General features: G+C 45.0%; 1 protein-coding gene across 1 annotated transcript in view; it reads left to right on the forward strand.

The window, feature by feature from the left end:
* Positions 1-18,404, forward strand: part of CAMTA1 (calmodulin binding transcription activator 1) — an 890,922-nt gene that overhangs the window by 290,235 nt on the left and 582,283 nt on the right. Inside the window, exon 6 of the mRNA XM_060013510.1 lies at positions 11,324-11,391. Coding sequence (XP_059869493.1) covers positions 11,324-11,391 — 68 coding nt within the window. The remainder of the gene's footprint in view (positions 1-11,323; positions 11,392-18,404) is intronic.

An 18,404-nucleotide genomic window follows, 5' to 3' on the forward strand; every position in this document is an offset into this window, starting at 1 on the left:
TAAGACATTTAAAGCAAATGGTTCCTGGATATAAAAAACTTTTCCTATCATTGAAGTAGATGATCTCATGAATCATACAAGGGTTTTGGGTGGAAATGAGCCTGATCCTGTTGGAAGGAGAGAATCCTGCTGATAGATGCTCAGTCTGACTCCTCCTGGCTCCCTGAAGGAAGGTGGGGCAGCGAGGTGACCCCAGCTCAGTGGGAAGCAGGAGGCTGTTAGCCTGAGTTAGGAAAGCATGACTGTACACGTGCAGGTTTTCCTTTTCTCCATCTGAACACACCGTAGCTGTTCTTTAAAGAAATTCAGATCAGTCGTGGAGAGTGTGGGCTCTGGAACCATTCTGCATGGGTTTGGGTTCTACAGGGTTTAGCCGTGTGACCTTGGGCAAGCCACTTAACTGCCCTGTGCCTCAAGTTTCCCCACCTGTAAAACGGGCATGATCTCACTTTGTAGTTTGTTTTGAAGATTAAGTGAGACTATCCCCCATGAAGTCCTAGAGCAGTTGCTGGCCTTAGACATCACTCTGCCAACGTTACCTGTTATGATGGTAACGATGACACAGATGATGAAGTCCTTCTCCCCCCGAAATCATTCCCCTTCGTAGCCCAGATGACTCTCCTTACTCTGAATGTTGATGGTTCTCACTTTGTTCCACACTATTTAGCATCTTCTGCTCTTTGTGGTTCTTTGGGGTGTGCCTAGCTCTCTCCCCATAAAGATCCTAAGCTTTGGGGAGGCAGGGTCTGGCCCACGGTCTGCCTGTCTGATGATGAGACAGATGAGAACCAGAATAAGGGGCATGGGCTGGGCAGCACGGGTCTGGGAGTAGACAGGTGACCCAGACACGCCCCATCCGGCTGGGAGCCAGACAGCAGTGCAGCGACGCTCCCTGGTGGTTGGGTCCAGCTCTGGGGCTTAGTCGATGTGAATATGACACAGGAGGAAGCCTGGCTCTGGGAATTCAGTTTCCTTTGCTCAGAGGGGCTGCCTTTAAGCGGGACAGGGGCTCCACCCAGGGGGGATCTGCGTGGGAGGTGTCCTTGTTACCGTGAGAGCGCAGGAGGGGGCGGCTGGTGCTCGAAGATAGTTCGTAACTCGGTGTGGTTCCCCGGGGCCTCTGCTTGCTTGATGGCAGCTCGGTAGGCCTGAGATGACCCATGGGTCTGCCTACAGAGTCGACAGGACAGTTGACCCCGTGATGGCGCGAACACCCCACTGTTATGTTGACTTATCTCTGTGCCTGGCTGTGAGCTCTTTAAGAGCAGGCTTCATGTGCTCTTTATTTAAAATTTTTTTATTTTTTTACACAGCAGGTGCTTATTAGTTATCCATTTTATACATATTAGTGTGTATATGTCAATCCCACTCTCCCAATTCATCACACCAACACTCCACCCACACCCCGCTTTCCTCCCTTGGTGTCCATATGTTTTTTCTCTACTTCCGTGTCTCAATTTCTGCTCTGCAACCAGTTCACCTGTACCATTTTTCTAGAGTCCACATATATGCATTAATAGACGATATTTGTTTTTCTCTTTCTGACTTACTTCACTCTGTATGACACTCTCTAGGTCCATCCACGTCTCTACAAATGACCCAATTTCGTTCCTTTTATGGCTGAGTAATATTCCATTGTGTATATATGTACCACATCTTCTTTATCCATTCATCTGTTGATGGGTATTTAGGTTATTTCCATGACCTGGCTATTGTAAATAGTGCTGCAGTGAACACTGGGGTGCATGTGTCTTTTTGAATTATGGTTTTTCTCTGGGTATATGTCCAGTAGTGGGATTGCTGGATCATATGGTAATTCTATTTTTAGTTTTTTAAGGAACCTCCATACTGTTCTCCATAGTGGCTGTATCAATTTACATTCCCACCAACAGTGCAAGAGGGTTCCCTTTTCTCCACACCCTCTCCAGCATTTATTGTTTGTAGATTTTCTGATGATGCCCATTCTAACCGGTGTGAGGTGATAACCTCATTGTAGTTTTGATTTTCATTTCTCTAATAATTAGTGATGTTGAGCATCTTTTCATGTGCTTCTTGGCCATCTGTATGTCTTCTTTGGAGAAATGTCTATTTAGGTCTTCTGCCCATTTTTGGATTGGGTTGTTTGTTAGTTTAATATTGAGCTGCATGAGCTGTTTATATATTTTGGAGATTAATCCTTTGTCTGTTGATTCATTTGCAAATATTTTCTCCCATTCTGAGGGTTGTTTATAGTTTCCTTTGCTGTTCAAAAGCTTTTAAGTTTCATGAGGTCCCATTTGTTTATTTTTGTTTTTATTTCCATTACTCTAGGAGGTGGGTCAAAAAAGATCTTGCTGTGATTTACATCATAGAGCGTTCTGCCTATGTTTTCCTCTAAGAGTTTCATATTGTCTGGTCTTACATTTAGGTCTTTAATCCATTTTGAGTTTATTTTTGTGTATGGTGTTAGTGAGTGTTCTAATGTCATTCTTTTACACGTAGCTATCCAGTTTTCCCAGCACCACTTATTGAAGAGGCTGTCTTTTCTCCACTGTATATTCTTGCCTCCTTTATCAAAGATAAGGTGACCATAGATGCATGGGTTTATCTCTGGGCTTTCTATCCTGTTCCATTGATCTATATTTCTGTTTTTGTGCCAGTACCATATTGTCTTGACTACTGTAGCTTTGTAATATAGTCTGAAGTCAGGGAGTCTGATTCCTCCACCTCCGTTTTTTCCCCTCAAGATTGCTTTGGCTATTCAAGGTCTTTTCTGTCTTCATACAAATTTTAAGATTTTTTTTCTAGTTCTGGAAAAAATGCCATTGGTAATTTGATAGGGATTGCATTGAATCTGTAGATTGCTTTGGGTAGTATAGTCATTTTCAGAATATTGATTCTTCCAATCCAAGAACATGGTATATCTCTCCATCTGTTTGTGTCATCTTTGATTTCTTTCATCAGTGTCTTATAGTTTTCTGAGTACAGGTCTTTTACATCCTTAGGTAGGTTTATTCCTAGGTATTTTATTCTCTTCGTTGCAATGGTGAATGGGATTGTTTCCTTAATTTCTCTTTCTGATCTCTCATTGTTAGTGTAAAGGAATGCAAGAGATTTCTGTGCAACTTTACCAATTTCATTGATTAGCTCTAGTAGTTTTCTGGTGGCATCTTTAGGATTCTCTATGTAAAGTATCATGTCATCTGCAAACAGTGACAGTTTTACTTCTTCTTTTCCAATTTGTATTCCTTTTATTTCTTTTTCTTCTTGATTGCCGTGGCTAGGACTTCCAAAACTATGTTGAATAATAGTGGCAAGAGTGGAAATCCTTGTCTTGTTCCTGATCTTAGAGGAAATGCTTTCAGCTTTTCACCATTGAGAATGATGTTTGCTGTGGGTTTGTCATATATGGCCTTTATTATGCTGAGGTAGGTTCCCTCTATGCCTACTTTCTGGAGAGTTTTTATCATAAATGGGTGCTGAATTTTGTCAAAAGCTTTTTCTGCATCTATTGAGATGATCATATGGTTTTTATCCTTCAGTTTGTTAATGTGGTGTATCACATTGATTGATTTGTGTATATTGAAGAATCCTTGCATCCCTAGGATAAATCCCACTTGATCATGTTGTATGATCCTTTTAATGTATTGTTGGATTCTGTTTGCCAGTATTTTGTTGAGGATTTTTGCATCTATATTCATTAGTGATATTGTTCTGTAATTTTCTTTTTTTGTAGCATCTCTGTCTGGTTTTGATATCAGGGTGATGGTGGCCTCATAGAATGAGTTTGGGAGTGTTCCTTCCTCTGCAATTTTTTTTTTTTTTTTTGGCAGTACACGGGCCTCTCACTGTTGTGGCCTCTCCCGTTGTGGAGCACAGGCTCCGGATGTGCAGGCTCAGGGGCCATGACTCACGGGCCCAGTCGCTCTGCGGCATGTGAGATCTTCCCGGACTGGGGCACGAACCCATGTCCCCTGCATCGGCAGGCGGACTCTCAACCACTGCGCCACCAGGGAAGCCCCTTGTTGGAACATTTTTAACCACAGTTTCAATTTCATTTCTTGTGATTGGTCTGTTCATATTTTCTATTTCTTCCTGGTTCAGTATTTGAAGGTTATACCTTTCTGAGAATTTGTCCATTTCTTCCAGGTTGTCCGTTTTATTGGCATAGAGTTGCTTGTAGTATTCTCTTAGGATGCTTTGTATTTCTGCAATGTCCCTTGTAACTTCTCCTTTTTCATTTCTAATTTTACTGATTTGAGTCCTCTCCCACTTTTTCTTGATGAGTCTGTCTAAAGGTTTATCAATTTTGTTTATGTTCTCAAAGAACCAGCTTTTAGTTTTATTGATCTTTGCTATTGTTTTCTTTGTTTCTATTTCATTTATTTCTGCTCTGATCTTTATGATTTCTTTCCTTCTACTAACTTTGGGGTTTGTTTGTTCTTCTTCCTCTACTTACTTTAGGTGTAAGGTTAGATTGTTTATTTGAGAGTTTTCTTGTTTCTTGAGGTAGGATTGTATTGTTATAAACTTCCATCTTAGAACTGCTTTTGTTGCATCCCATAGGATTTAAAAAAAATAAATTTATTTATTTATTTCTGGCTGCGTTGGGTCTTCGTTGCTGTGCATGGGCTTTCTCAAGTTGTGGTGAGCGGGGGCCACTCTTTGTTGTGGTGCACGGGCTTCTAATTGCAGTGGCTTCTCTTATCGCAGATCAGGGGCTCTAGGCATGCAAACTTCGGTAGTTGTGGCACTCGGGCTCAGTAGTTGTGGCTCGTGGGCTCTAGAGCACAGGCTCAGTAATTGGGGCGCATGGACTTAGCTGCTCTGCGGCATGTAGGATCTTCCTGGACCAGGGCTTGAACCCGTGTCCCCTGCATTGGCAGGTGGATTCTTAACCGCTGCACCACCACGGAAGTCCCTGCATCCCATAGGTTTTGGATCATTGTGTTTTTGTTGTCATTTGTCTCTACATATTTTTTGATTTCCTCCTTGATTTCTTCAGTGATCTCTTGGTTATTTAGTAATGTATTGTTTAGCCTCCACGTGTTTATGTTTTTTTATGGTTTTTCCCCTGTAATTTATTTCTAATATCTTAGTGTTTTGGTCGGAAAAGATGCTTGATATGATTTCAGTTTTCTTAAATTTACCGAGGCTTGATCTGTGACCCAAGATGTGATCTATCCTGGAGAATGTTCCATGTGCACTTGAGAATAAAGTGTAATTTGCTGTTTTCTGATGGAATGTCCTATAAGTGTCATTTAAAGCTTGTGTTTCCTTATTAATTTTCTGTCTGGATGGTCTGTTCATTGTTGTAAGTGAGGTGTTAAAGTCCTCCACTATTATTGTGTTACTGCCCATTTCCTCTTTTATAGCTGTTAGCATTTTCCTTATGTACTGAGGTGCTCTGATGTTGGGGGTGCATATATATTTATAATTTTTTTAACAACTTTATTGGAGTATAGTTGCTTTACAATGTTGTGTTAGTTTCTGCTGTAACAAAGTGAATCAGCTGTACATATACATATATCCCCATATCCCCTCCCTCTTGCATCTCCCTCCCACCCTCCCTATCCCACCCCTCTAGGTGGTCACAAAGCACTGAGCTGATCTCCCTGTGCTATGCGGCTGCTTCCCACTAGCTATTTTACATTTGGTAGTGTATATATGTCCATGCCACTCTCTCACTTCGTCCCAGCTTACCCTTCCCCCTCCCCGTGTCCTCAAGTCCATTCTCTATGTCTGCGTCTTTATTCCTGTCCTGCCCCAGGTTCTCCAGAACCTTTTTTTATTTTTTTAGATTCCATATATATGTGTTAGCAAATGTTATTTGTTTTTCTCTTTCTGACTAACTTCACTCTGTATGACAGACTCTATGTCCATCCACCTCACTATAAATAACTCAGTTTCATTTCTTTTTATGACTGAGTAATATTCTACTGTATATATGTACCACATCTTCTTTATCCATTCATCTGTCGATGGACACTTAGGTTGCTTCCATCTCCTGGCTATTGTAAATAGAGCTGCAATGAACATTGTGGTACATAACTCTTTTTGAATTATGGTTTTCTCAGGGTATATGCCCAGTAGTGGGATGCTGGGTCATATGGTAGTTCTATTTTTAGTTTTCTAAGGCACCTCCAAACTGTTCTCCATAGTGGCTGTATCAATTTACATTCCCAGCAGCAGTGCAAGAGTGTTCCCTTTTCTCCACACCCTCTCCACCATTTATTGTTTGTAGATTTTTTTGATGATGACCATTCTGACTGGTGTGAGGGATACCTCATTGTAGTTTTGATTTGCATTTCTCTAATGATTAGTGGTGTTGAGCATCCTTTCATGTGTTTGTTGGCGATCTGTATATCTTCTTTGGAGAAATGTCTGTTTAGGTCTTCTGCCCATTTTTGGATTGGCTTGTTTGTTTTTTGTTATGGAACTGCATGAGCTGCTTGTATATTTTGGAGATTAACCCTTTGTCAGTTGCTTCATTTGCAAATATTTTCTCCCATTCTGAGGGTTTTCTTTTCATCTTGTTTATGGTTTCCTTTGCTGTGCAAAAGATTTTAAGTTTCATTAGGTCCCATTTGTTTATTTTTGTTTTTATTTCCATTTCTCTAGGAGGGTCAAAAAGGATCTTGCTGTGATTTATGTCATAGAGTATTATGCCTATGTTTTCCTCTAAGAGTTTTATAGTGTCTGGCCTTACATTTACGTCTTTAGGTGTATTTATAATTGTTATATTTTTTTTGTGGATTGATTCCTTGATCATTATGTAGTGTTCTTCCTTGTCTCTTGTAACATTCTTTATTTTAAAGTCTATTTTATCTGTTATGAGTATTGCTACTCCAACTTTCTTTTGATTTCCATTTGCATGGAATATCTTTTTCCATCCCCTCACTTTCAGTCTGTGTGTGTCCCTAGGTCTGAAGTGGGTTTCTTATAGACAGCGTATAGATGGGTCTTGTTTTTGTATCCAGTCAGCGAACATCTGTCTTTTGGTTGGAGCATTTAATCCATTCACACTTAAGGTGATTATTGATATGTATGTTCCTATTACCATTGGGTTTGTTTTTGTAGGTCCTTTTCTTCTCTTGTGTTTCCCACTTAGAGCAATTCCTTTAGCATTTGTTGTAGAGCTGGTTTGGTGGTGCTGAATTCTCTTAGCTTTTGCTTGTCTGTAAAGCTTTTCATTTCTCCATCGAATCTGAATGAGATCCTTGCTGGGTAGAGTAATCTTGGTTGTAGGTTCTTCCCTTTCATTGCTTTAAATATATCGTGCCACTCCCTTCTGGCTTGTAGAGTTTCTGCTGTGAAATCAGCTGTTAACCTTATGGGAGTTCCCTTGTATGTTATTTGTCATTTTTCCCTTGTTGCTTTTACTAAATTTTCTTTGTCTTTAATTTTTGTCAATTTGGTTACTATGTGTCTCAGCATGTTTCTCTTTGGGTTTATCCTGCCTGGGACTCTCTGCGCTTTCTGGACTTGGGTGGCTATTTCCTTTCCCATGTTAGGGAAGTTTTCAACTATAATCTCTTCAAATATTTTCCCGGGTCCTTTCTCTCTCTCTTCTCCTTCTGGGACCCCTATAACGTGAATGTTGGTGCATTTAATGTTGTCCCAGAGGTCTCTTAGGCTGCCTTCATTTCTTTTCATTCCTTTTTCTTTATTCTGTTCTGCAGCGGTGAATTGCACCATTCTGTCTTCCAGGTCACTTATCCGTTCTTCTGCTATTGATTCCTTCTAGGGTAGTTTTCTTTTCAGTTATTGTATTGTTCATCTCTGTTTGTTTGTTCTTTAATTCTTCTAGGTCTTTGTTAAGCATTTCTTGCATCTTCTTGATCTTTTCCTCCATTCTTTTTCCGAGGTCTTGGATCATCCTCACTATAATTATTCTGAATTCTTTTTCTGGCAGGTTGCCTATCTCCACTTCATTTAGTTGTTTTTCTGGGTTTTTATCTTCTTCCTTCATAGTACATAGTCCTCTTCCTTTTCCTTTTGTCTATCTTTCTGTGAATGTGGCTTTGTTCCACAGGCTGCAGAATTGTATTTCTTCTTGCTTCTGCTGTCTGCCCTCTCAGGCTTCATGTGGTCTTATTCTCTGACTGGTCATAGTAGGTGCTCAATAAACATTTGTAGAGTAAACATTGATTGCAATAAGTAGTCCAGGGAGTTTTTCTCTTTGCACGACAGTAGCAGTAGAGGGGGGCCCTGCCAGGTTAGGGTGACTGTTGCCTGAGGGATGTTTATAAAGGCCTTCTTTGGGAGTCTGGGTCTTTGGGACACTGTGATGAATCTAGAGGTGTCTGGGGTGCCCTGTGCCTCCATCCTTCTGGGCCATTAGGGGTCACTTAGCTCTCAGCATGATCCTGGGCAAGGGCATGGATCCCAGGGGTTCCAGTTGGCATAGACTATTCCCCCAGATATCAAGGCTCCTGAAATTCAGGTAGATGGGCTGATGCGCCTAGGAAGTGGCACTTCCTGACTCTAGCCACTGCCTGCTGTCAAGGTCATTCAATTGTTCAGTTTCATTAATGACTGTCACACATACTAACCCACGCTCATACATACCTTTCATTACCAGCTCATGCCTATTTAGTTTCTGGGAAACTTATTATTGTAGATGGAAAGCTACACACTTGAATAGTTTATAATATGCAGAATTGTTTCAAGACCTGGTGTTTATTATTGTATAAATTCTGAACTCCTTTTCTGAAAGTATTAGAAAAACGTCAATCCTATAATTCTTTACAAAATAACTACATTCCGTGACAATACGGTTACAAATGTTTATTTTGAAGAAGATGCTCAGCATGTCCTGTTTACTATTCTCTTGAGATGCAAAATGTTAGTTAGGTCTCTGAGGTGAATAAATGAATGCTTTGTGCAACCAAATGGGCACCAGTAGATAAAGGGAAGGATTGACTCCAACTAACTCTGAAGAGTCACTGTGATGATACCATTCACTGTGGGAATAGGGGGTGGATGGGGGTGGAAGGGGGTGGAGGGTGGGATCGATGAAGGTAAGTCCAGCAGCGCTGGAAGATTCTGAGCTGGACCATTTGGTACCTGCTGCCTCCTCGGGGCCTCTGTGGAGCCAGCTTGCAACTCGTAGACCTTCTAATCATAATCATGATAGTGATGATGGTGGGGCATAGCTATACGCCAGTCAGGGTATTAAGAATTTTCACTCCTTATAATTACCCATGAGGTGGTATTATCTCAGTTTCATAGGAAACTGAGGTCTAGACAGGGTAAGCGATGTTCTCAAGATCAGAGAGTGCGTAAGTGGCAGAGCCAGCGCCCCAAGCCAGGTCTGTTTGCTTCTAAAGCATGTGCTCTTAACTGTGATACTGTATCACCTTCCCACAGTGACTTAGAGTTAATTAAATCACCAGTAAATGTTTATCTAGGAGCTGCTGGGTTTTGCTGCTTTTGCACTTGCTTCAACTATCTTAAGTAATAAACATGTACAAACACGCAGCAGACTCAGGACACACACACAGGCATTCATAGATGCGATTTTATTTCTCTAATGCCCACTCTTCCTCCCTCCCTCCCCCCATGCACCCACCCACCCACCCACTCATCCATCCATCTGTCTAACAAGCACTTATCAGGACATTGTGAGGTCTCAGGGGTACATCAGTGATGACATATTCCTTGCCCTTGAGGAGTACATGGCCCAGTGGGGGGATGCTATCCAAGTAAACAAGCCCTTAGGATGCAGAGTGATAAATCCTGCACACTGGGGGAAGGTGCTGGGTGCCATGGGAGCACAGAGGATGGGCAACCCATCCTGTCATGAAGAGTTAGGAGGGCCAGCCAGGGGAGGTGACACCTATCTATGGTGACACCGTAGGGAAGACATCTTCTAAGGAGGGGAAAGGGAATACGTTCTCTCTCAGGGACGAGAGGGAACAATGTGCTGGTTGATCAGCTTCTTTGGTTGCAGAGTCAACAGTAAAAATCTGTACAACAAGGCAGCTCTGTTTTTGTCATAGGTTTCTGCTTCCCAGCTTCTTGGTGAAAGGTCCAGTCTTCTGGACTGAGATGGCTTGGGCTCTGGTGATTAGTCATTGGCTAGCTCGTGGTCGTGGCTGGTTTCCACAATGATGTGAGGCCCTGACTGCCCACGCCCCCCAGGCCGGTGACCTTCATACCGTGTGGCATGGGTGGTTTTTTCTACCTTGAGCTGCTCTGCTTCCCTGGTTTTGGTGATGTGTCTTCTTTTTCTTCAAGGCCAAGTTTAGCGTCTCTGTGGTCATGGGTGTCCACTCCCTAATGTCCAAGCCCAGAAGAGGCTAACTGCAGAGGGAGGCTGCAGGTCTCTAGGTGGCCAGGCTGCTCTATCACGAGGAGCCCTCCACGAACCCCAGCTGTACAGAAAGTTGAGAAGGGAGGCCCGTTCTCCACATTTTTCTGGTTGTCAAGGGCGGCAGCTCCGTACTGTATCATCACCAAGATCAAGGGAACTGTGTACTAGTCCAACCTTAATCTAACTTACAGTCCCTGCCATTTTCACGTTAGCAGGTTCATTTGGAGCTGGAAGTAATGGCCCACATCATGCCTCAGAGCCCGAGCAATGACTTATGTGGATGTCACCCACTGGCTTTTTATGGAAATTGTTAATAAATCAGTAATTCTATCTGCAGTGATGTTGTTGTGTTTATAAATATTTAATTTACCTCCAGGTGCCCACATTTCTTCCATCTTTGCCTTAAACTCTGCAGACATTGCTCTTCGTTGTGAAGCACTCCTCAATACGTTAAGTTATCAGTAGTGGGAAAGGTTAACTCTCTCTCTCTCTCTCTTTCTGCCTCTCTGTCTCTGTCTCTGTCTCTGTCATATGGCTTTTTCTTTTCTTTTTAATCTTTGTGTGATTTGGCTCGGGGCTTGGGGCTCATGCTGAGAGAAGGCAACATTTCTTGTGACAGTGATGAAAGGTTACTCCAGCTTCAGAAGGAGACCAACTAAATGTTCCAATTCTGACCTTGCATGAGTGGAGACCTGTTGTTGGCATGTGTTTTCCCCCTCCTTCAAATTAATGACATTTAGAAGCTGAAATGGTGTCTGATGTTTTCCTCCTACAGAGAAATATCTTTGTCCTTGCCACTGACTCAGAAACCCAGTGCTTTGATTATTATAGTTTGGCAGGTTGAATGGAAAGGTCTTAAAAAAGTCAAAATAGAAACACAGTCCAAGTCGAGTGTTTCTCCACTGGAGATGGGGTTCCGGCCTCACAAAAGAGGACAGCAGCTGGGAAACAGCAGAAAACTTTCTTACCTCTCAGGATCCAATGTGAGCTAATTGTTGTTATTATCTTTTTATTCTTCTGTTTCAGGAAATTGCAGCTTATTTAATAACATTTGAGAAACACGAAGAATGGCTAACCACATCCCCTAAGACAAGGTAATGTCCCAGATCTCACAGTTTTTCAAATATGTACAGTAAATGGATTGATGTTCATTGATTACCTGATTTGGCCAGTCAATTCATGGGCAAGTTCAAAAGGCCGTGTTCTGCCTGAGAGCTTGTGACACTGAGGTCTCAGTCATCAGCCTAAGACGGTGGTAGTGACTGCAATCGGATGGATTAAAAACAGGGCAGCTGCTATCATGCAAGTTGGAAATTTTAAGCTGCTGGCTTCACGCTGGATCCTTCAGCCGGGTGCTTGGAAAAGGTCTGGCGGGCAGGACCATCAGGGGAAGTTGCTTTTGGGAAAGTGCCCATCTGACACCCGTGTTCTCTAGAAACTTACTTTCTAAAAGGGAAACTACCTCACCTGTCCACTTGCATCTCAATACGTTTTACAAACTGAAAGTCAAGTTTTTCTTGATGGTGTTAAGGTCTCCCAAATCAGAATTCACGGCTAAGTTTGCAGTTTATTATTTAGTCAATGTCCGTGAACCTGTCAACTGCCATGGACACTGAACTAGTCTCATCACTTGGGAATAGAGGGAATTGGTGAAGATTCAGCTGACTTGAATTCTGTCAGTGCAAGTGATATTCTTTTGTGAAGAATGGAGACATTGGGATTTAGGGTTGATTTTTAAAGGCAGCCTCTTCTTTCCTCCCTAGCTCTCATGTTTTCATTTTTAGAATGTTCCGTTCTAGAGCTTCGGAAAAACCCGGCCACTCTCTTCCAATTGCCACAGTTTTTCTATCAGCGGTGACGGGGCCAGGTGTTTAACAGCCTGAGTGGTGTTAGCTGGAGTGCGGCTTACAGGATAACTGCTCTGTGGGTTTGAATTTGAGAGGCAGAAAGTCCAGTCTGTTCCCTTTGTCCAGAAGCACCAAATTCTCCAAATTTGTTAACTGGGAGACCAGGGAAAGGGTTGGGGGTGTGTCCTCTGCCCACTTGGCCATCAGCTTGACCTGTTCATCCTTTGTGAGCCATGGAGGAAAGATGTTTCCTCAGTCTAGAAGATTATTTAACATATTTCTTCGTGAGGCTTAGGTTTTTACTGGTTAGCATCCATTAGATGAGGACAGAATTTTCCATTTTGAAGGAGGTCAGAGGATACTGAGGAAAGGAGGATTAGTTCCTGAGACCTGCATCCTCCAGGTGAGGGTAGAGCTTGACTCTGAGTCTTTTACCTTTCAGCCTGAACCCCTCTGTAGGATGTCTTCAACTCCTCAGCCTTCTGAGGCTGTGATTTCCTTTGCTATAAAATCAAATGGTTTGTATCAGTCAGCTTTTGATGTGATAATGCCTTGTAAGAAACAATCTCCAAACTAAGTGACTTATAACAATACATTTTTATTTCCTGCTCATGGGTCTGTGGGGTGGCTGTGGCTTTGGGTTGACTTCCGGTCCACTGGAGATGTGTCTTTCTGTTGTAGAACCTAGGCTGAGGAAGCCTCCCTGCCCCCATCCCTTCCCTGTCTGGGACATCTGGTTCTCATGGGGGATGGCAGAGGCTTAAAAGCCCGAGGCACTCCAAGGCAGGCACAGTGAAAACCCCTGGATATGATGCTGGATGTGGCATCATATGTCACACCTGCTCACAAATCCATTAGCCAAAGTCCTTCCCGTAGCTGAGCCCAATAAGAATGAGGCCAAGAAGGAGTAGGGGCAGGGAGAATGAATGGTGATGCAGTCTACTCTTTGGTGAGCACAGCCGTGTCCTGTACCGTGGAAAGCCTGGCACACTCATCTCTCCTTCCTTCTGGGGACATCTTCCAGGGCAGTGGTTCCCAAACTTGAGCAGGCATCAGAATCAGCTGAAGGGCTTGTTAAAGTAACGTGCTGCACCCCACCCCCAGTTTCTGATTCAGTATGTCTGGTGTGGGACCTGAGCACCCGTTATTTCTAACAGGTTCCCAGGTGATGGGGTGCAGCTGGCCTGGGACCTCACTTTGAGAACTGCTGCCCTAGCTTCTCTGGACGGAAGAGAGCCTGTCTGATCCCTGCTTCAGCACCATTTCCCGGCTCCCCACAGCGGTTCTCATTTCGAGCAGCCTCCAGCCGCTCCACACTCCCTTCACTCCTCAGCAAAACACTCCCTGAATCTAAGTGGAAGGAAAGAGCTTCTCTTTAGCCAGAGAGTGAGAGTTTCTGGAACGTGTCCCGGGCCAGACGTCTGATTTCAGATATGCAGACACATGTCCTGCTTCAGCTGCCCTCTGGCTGCACAGCAAGGCGGGGATTCTGCCTCACGTTTCAGTCTGAATTTGGGTTTCCACGGAGAAGCGAATGTCACTCATGGTCATGCCTGACTCACTTGACTTTTGGGAGTATAAATAGAGCTGAGAGCCTTCCCATCCCGAGGCACAAGGGGTGCCCCGGCAGGAGAGAGGGAGTGTGGGTTTCGACATTGACAAATCTGGGTTTGAGCCTTGGCCCTGTCAGTCAGTAGCTTTATGACTTTAAGAAAGTCATTTCATCCCCTTTCAAAGGTCTACTTTTTCTTCTTCACGCATGAAACAGGGGTCAGTGTTGATTCTGTCCTCACTGATTCTGTCACGATGAGGACTGAATGAGATAGTATTTGTGATCTTTCTTTGCATGCTGTGAGGGTCCATGTCCAAGCACGGGGGTGTCATCGTCCCTCTTGTCTGCAAGGGGCTGTCCCCAGGCCTCCTGGAGGCTTTGATTTTAGGACGCACCTTCCACAATCTCTCCAGGCTTTGGAAGGACGAATTTCTTTCCTAAGGGCAGAGGGTGAAGACAGAACGTTTCCTATTAGTCTTATAATATCCAATCCGTGTTTACACTTGAAAGCGTCTTGTCCCAGGAGGGGGAAAAGTTGCTGTGATTGTTCAAGAATCTTCTTAAAGTAGTTGTTGAGTTGAGTTTGGATCTCCCCACCCCGCCTTCTCTTGTATTGAAATTAATTGACGCAGTGAACTGCTGAGCTCTTGCAAACCGGCCTCCTGGTATTAAGGAATTAATGACACCAAAACTCTGTTGAACGAGGAGGCGATACAACTTCTCTTTGCTGCCGCTGCTAATTTCATTTTAGAAAATTAATAAAAATGAATTGCACCACTGACATTTATAGAGTTTCCTAATAAAATGATACATTGTTTGTGTGGAGGAATCCCTATTAAATTAATTGTTGTATTCAGCTCACATATAGATGTTGGTATAGGAGCTGCAGAGGGACCCACTCCTTGTCTCCGTGGCTTGCTGATGGCTGGGGGTTATAAATAGAGTCCTTGCTCGATCCTGCCCTAATTACAGAGAAGGTCCTGGGAGCCCCGCTCACCTGTTTAATAATGAAGTGTGCTACAAGGAGGCTCCCAGGGTTGGGGGTCCCGGGGGCAGCAGTGGCGCTATGACAGGGCTGAATGCAGATTGTTGAAACAGCCCGTATTGTATTATCAGCAACTGGGATCTTCTGGAAATGGCACCTTGAGAAATCACCCTTCAAGACGTCTTTATTTGGCACTTGCTCTGTGCCCAGCACTACAGTAATGCTGCAGGGAGACCCCAGGGGACTCCACACTCCCCACCCCACCAGCTGGATTTTGAGTCTTGGAATCAAGAGCTTCCACCCTCCGTCTTGTACGTTCTTCCAGCTCCTCCTTCTGGCCTTGATTCTTTGTCACTTTCTCTGTGAGGCCCTCCCTGAGCCCACAATTTAGAATCGCACCCCTCCCGTCCAGGCAGAATCCCTTTCCTCTTTCCCTGTTTTCTGTTTCTCTAGTGTACTTACCACCGTCTGACACACTGTGCAGTTCCCCTATTTATGTGTTTAATTCACTTATTCATTATCTGACCTCCTCTCCCCCAAAGTAAAAGTACCACAAGGAGAGGGACTTTCGGTCTAGCTCGTTCAAGGGGCCTCCCCAGTGCCTGCAGCGCTGCTGGACACACGGTGGGTGCTCCATGAATATTTGTGAAATGAATGAGAGAGTGAGTCAGGGTTTGAAGGGAGAGACCTGGGTTGACTCTCTTTTTGTCTTGTATAGATTGCCCTTGAACTGTGCTCTGGGGTACTTCTGTGGGCTTGTAAGTCCTTTCAACACCTCTGCCAGGCGATGAGATGGAGAGAGGGTGTATTATCTGTCCAAGGTTGCACAGCGAATGTTGGAACTGGAATTTGAACCCAGGATTATCTTATTGCAAAGCCCACAAACTTAGCTTTGATGCTAACCCTCTGCTGGTGTGGGATTTGAAGGTGGCCCCACAAATTGTTCCACTATTCTTTCCCACCTCCCATCTCCACGAATTCTGAACCACCCGGGAGACCCAGCCTCCCTTTGCTGGTGAGCTTGGCTGTGGGTTCCTGTGCTGGCCTCTGGAGATGGATTTAGCCCGGAGTTGCAGGCAGTGTGGAGAAGCACACACTTCCCCCCAGGGTGGAGAGCAGAGCCCAGCAGAGCACAGGCAGGCGGGCTGTGAAACTTAGCAATCCCAATAATTTATTTCTCCTCCCCTGGGAAACATGCAAACTTCCTTGGAAGCCGGGGACACGCAAAGCTCAAAATGGAATCGAAAACATTTCCTTCCCAGGAATCCTGTGTGTATCGGTTAGAAGGAGGCTGGAAAATGTTATTCATTATCTAATTAATTAATTAGATTTAAATAGATGACGTCTTAACGCTGAAACACTAAAGGTCTAATAATAGAATTTTCCTATAATGAACACTAAATGCTTCTTGGTCAATAAGCAGTAAAACAGCCAATAGAGGGAGGGTTCTGGAAGGAAAGGAGAAGAAAAGTGAGACCTGAGTTTCAAGAAGACCCAAGGGACTCGGCGAGAGACCCACCCTCGCTCTCCCGGCTCTCAGGACCCTGTAGGTCCACTGCTTCTTCCACCCTGGACCTTTCCCACCCCAGTGGTAGGAACATGTCTTGGGTCTTCTGCCCTTTCCTCCAAAGTTCTCCCTCCCAGGACTCCAAGAACTCCAGGGTTTGACTATTAAATCTCTGTGGACCTTCCCCAAGTCTGAACCTCTCTCCTGGGCCGCCTGGATGTCATGTTATTATCTCAAACTCATCACCTTTCCTCTCCCTCCTGCCCTCACTTCTGCTCTGTTTCTGTTCTCTGATTTCCCTTGTTGTCAGAACCTCATCTTAAAGGGTCCAAAGCTCACACCTTGTCCTCCTTCACGGCCCCTCTTTCTCTTTCATCCCCTGAATAGAATTAGTCAACAGTTCTGCCAGTTGCAAACTGTAATTCACATCCTTACTTTCCTGTGTTCCCCAGGTTCGGCCCTTGCCACCTGCATCATGCTTGGGTTATGAAACAGCTCTGGACACTCGCCTCTCCAGGCTGGACTCCTTTCCTCCCGCTGGTTTCCCTGAAACGCTCCTTTTGTTACATTGCTGTTCTCCTTGAAAACCTTAGCAACTTCCTATGAGATGAAGCCAGTGTTGTGTTCAAGGCCCTTATTCTGCCTCAACCTCCCTTTCTCAATCCTTTTCTTCGACTCCCCACTGCAAAGCACCCATTACAGTTAGGGGCCTGCTTCCTGCTTTTCAGAGGCCACCGACCTCCCCTCAAATGCCCCACGTCCAACCCAATCTGCCCCTCGGATCTGACGTCTTCCCAGGAGGTCCCCCAAACACGCCAACTCACGGGGAGCCCTCTTCTCTGTCAGCTTCTGCAGCCCGCGTTCTTTGTCATCAGTTTTTGACAATTTAGTGATCATAAGTGTGGAAGTCTTACCTCCTCACGGGGACAGCGAGCTCCCCAGGGGCAGGGCCGCGCCTTCCCTGTTGTCTCCGAAGGGCTTGCACGCAGAGAAGCAGGAGCTTTGAGGGTGCGCGGCAGTGTGCGGGCTCGCGGTTGCGCGGCAGACTCGCACCTGCGCAGACCAGCGGAGAGGGGCCAGGCGGTGGCGCCAGGGATGGGCAGAGCGCTCCACCCAGGAAGCCAGCCTCATCAGGCCCCACGTGGGTCCCTGTGCAGGTGGGGCTGCTTTGGCCAGGACCTCTGTAAGTGGCACACGAGAGTCACCTCTCACTGCCAGGTCTTCTGCTCCTTGGGGCAGTTGCAGGACTTTGCTAAGGAAGCCCCTATTCCTGGGGAGTGAGCAGAATAGAATTGCACAAATCATGTGGAGATCCCATCTGGAGGATTAAAAAATTCCCAGAACTAAAAAGGAATTTTTAAGATAATTTTTTAAAATTTATTTTTATTTCTTTGGCTGCATTGGGTCTTCATGGCTGTACGCGGGCTTTCTCTAGTTGCGGCGAGCGGGGGCTACTCTTTGTTGCGGTGCGTGGGCTTCTCATTGCGGTGGCTTCTCTTGTTGCAGAGCATGGACTCCAGGTGTGCGGGCTTCAGTAGTTGTGGCTCACGGGCTCTAGAGCACAGGCTCAGTAGTTGTGGCTTACGGGCTCTAGAACGCAGGCTCAGTAGTTGTGGCGCAGGGACTTAGTTGTTCCGCGGCATGTGGGATCTTCCCGGACCAGGGCTCGAACCTGTGTCCCCTGCACTGGCAGGCAGATTCTTAACCACTGCGCCACCAGGGAAGTCATGATACGTGCTACAACATGGATGAGCTGTGAGGACGTGATGCTCAGTGAAATGAACCAGCCACAGGAGGGTGAGTACTGGATGATCCCGTTTATGTGAGGTGCTGAAAGCAGTCAGATTCGTGGAGGCACAGAGTGGAATGGTGGGGGCCAGGGGCTGGGGGAGGGGTGGGGAGTTAGGGTTTGATGGGACAGAGTTTCAGTTTGGGATGATGAAAAAGTTTTGAGGATGGGTGGTGGCGAGGGCTGCATAACAATGCGAGTGTACTTAATGCCAGTGAACAGTACACTTAAAAACGGGAAATTTTATGTTATATATAGTTTACAACAATTAAAAGAAAAAGATTCCCACGACTGCCTCTGTAGCTGTGTCCAGCCAGGCAGAGCCGCGGGCTGAGGATTGGTCCTGTGCGTGTGTGCGTGTGCGTGTGTGCGTGTGTGTGTGTGCGCGTGTGCGTGTGTGTGTTTGTGGCGGGTGCTATTGGTGGAC

Source organism: Delphinus delphis, chromosome 1, assembly GCF_949987515.2.
Source record: "Delphinus delphis chromosome 1, mDelDel1.2, whole genome shotgun sequence".
In the NCBI taxonomy this organism is placed as follows: domain Eukaryota; kingdom Metazoa; phylum Chordata; class Mammalia; order Artiodactyla; family Delphinidae; genus Delphinus; species Delphinus delphis.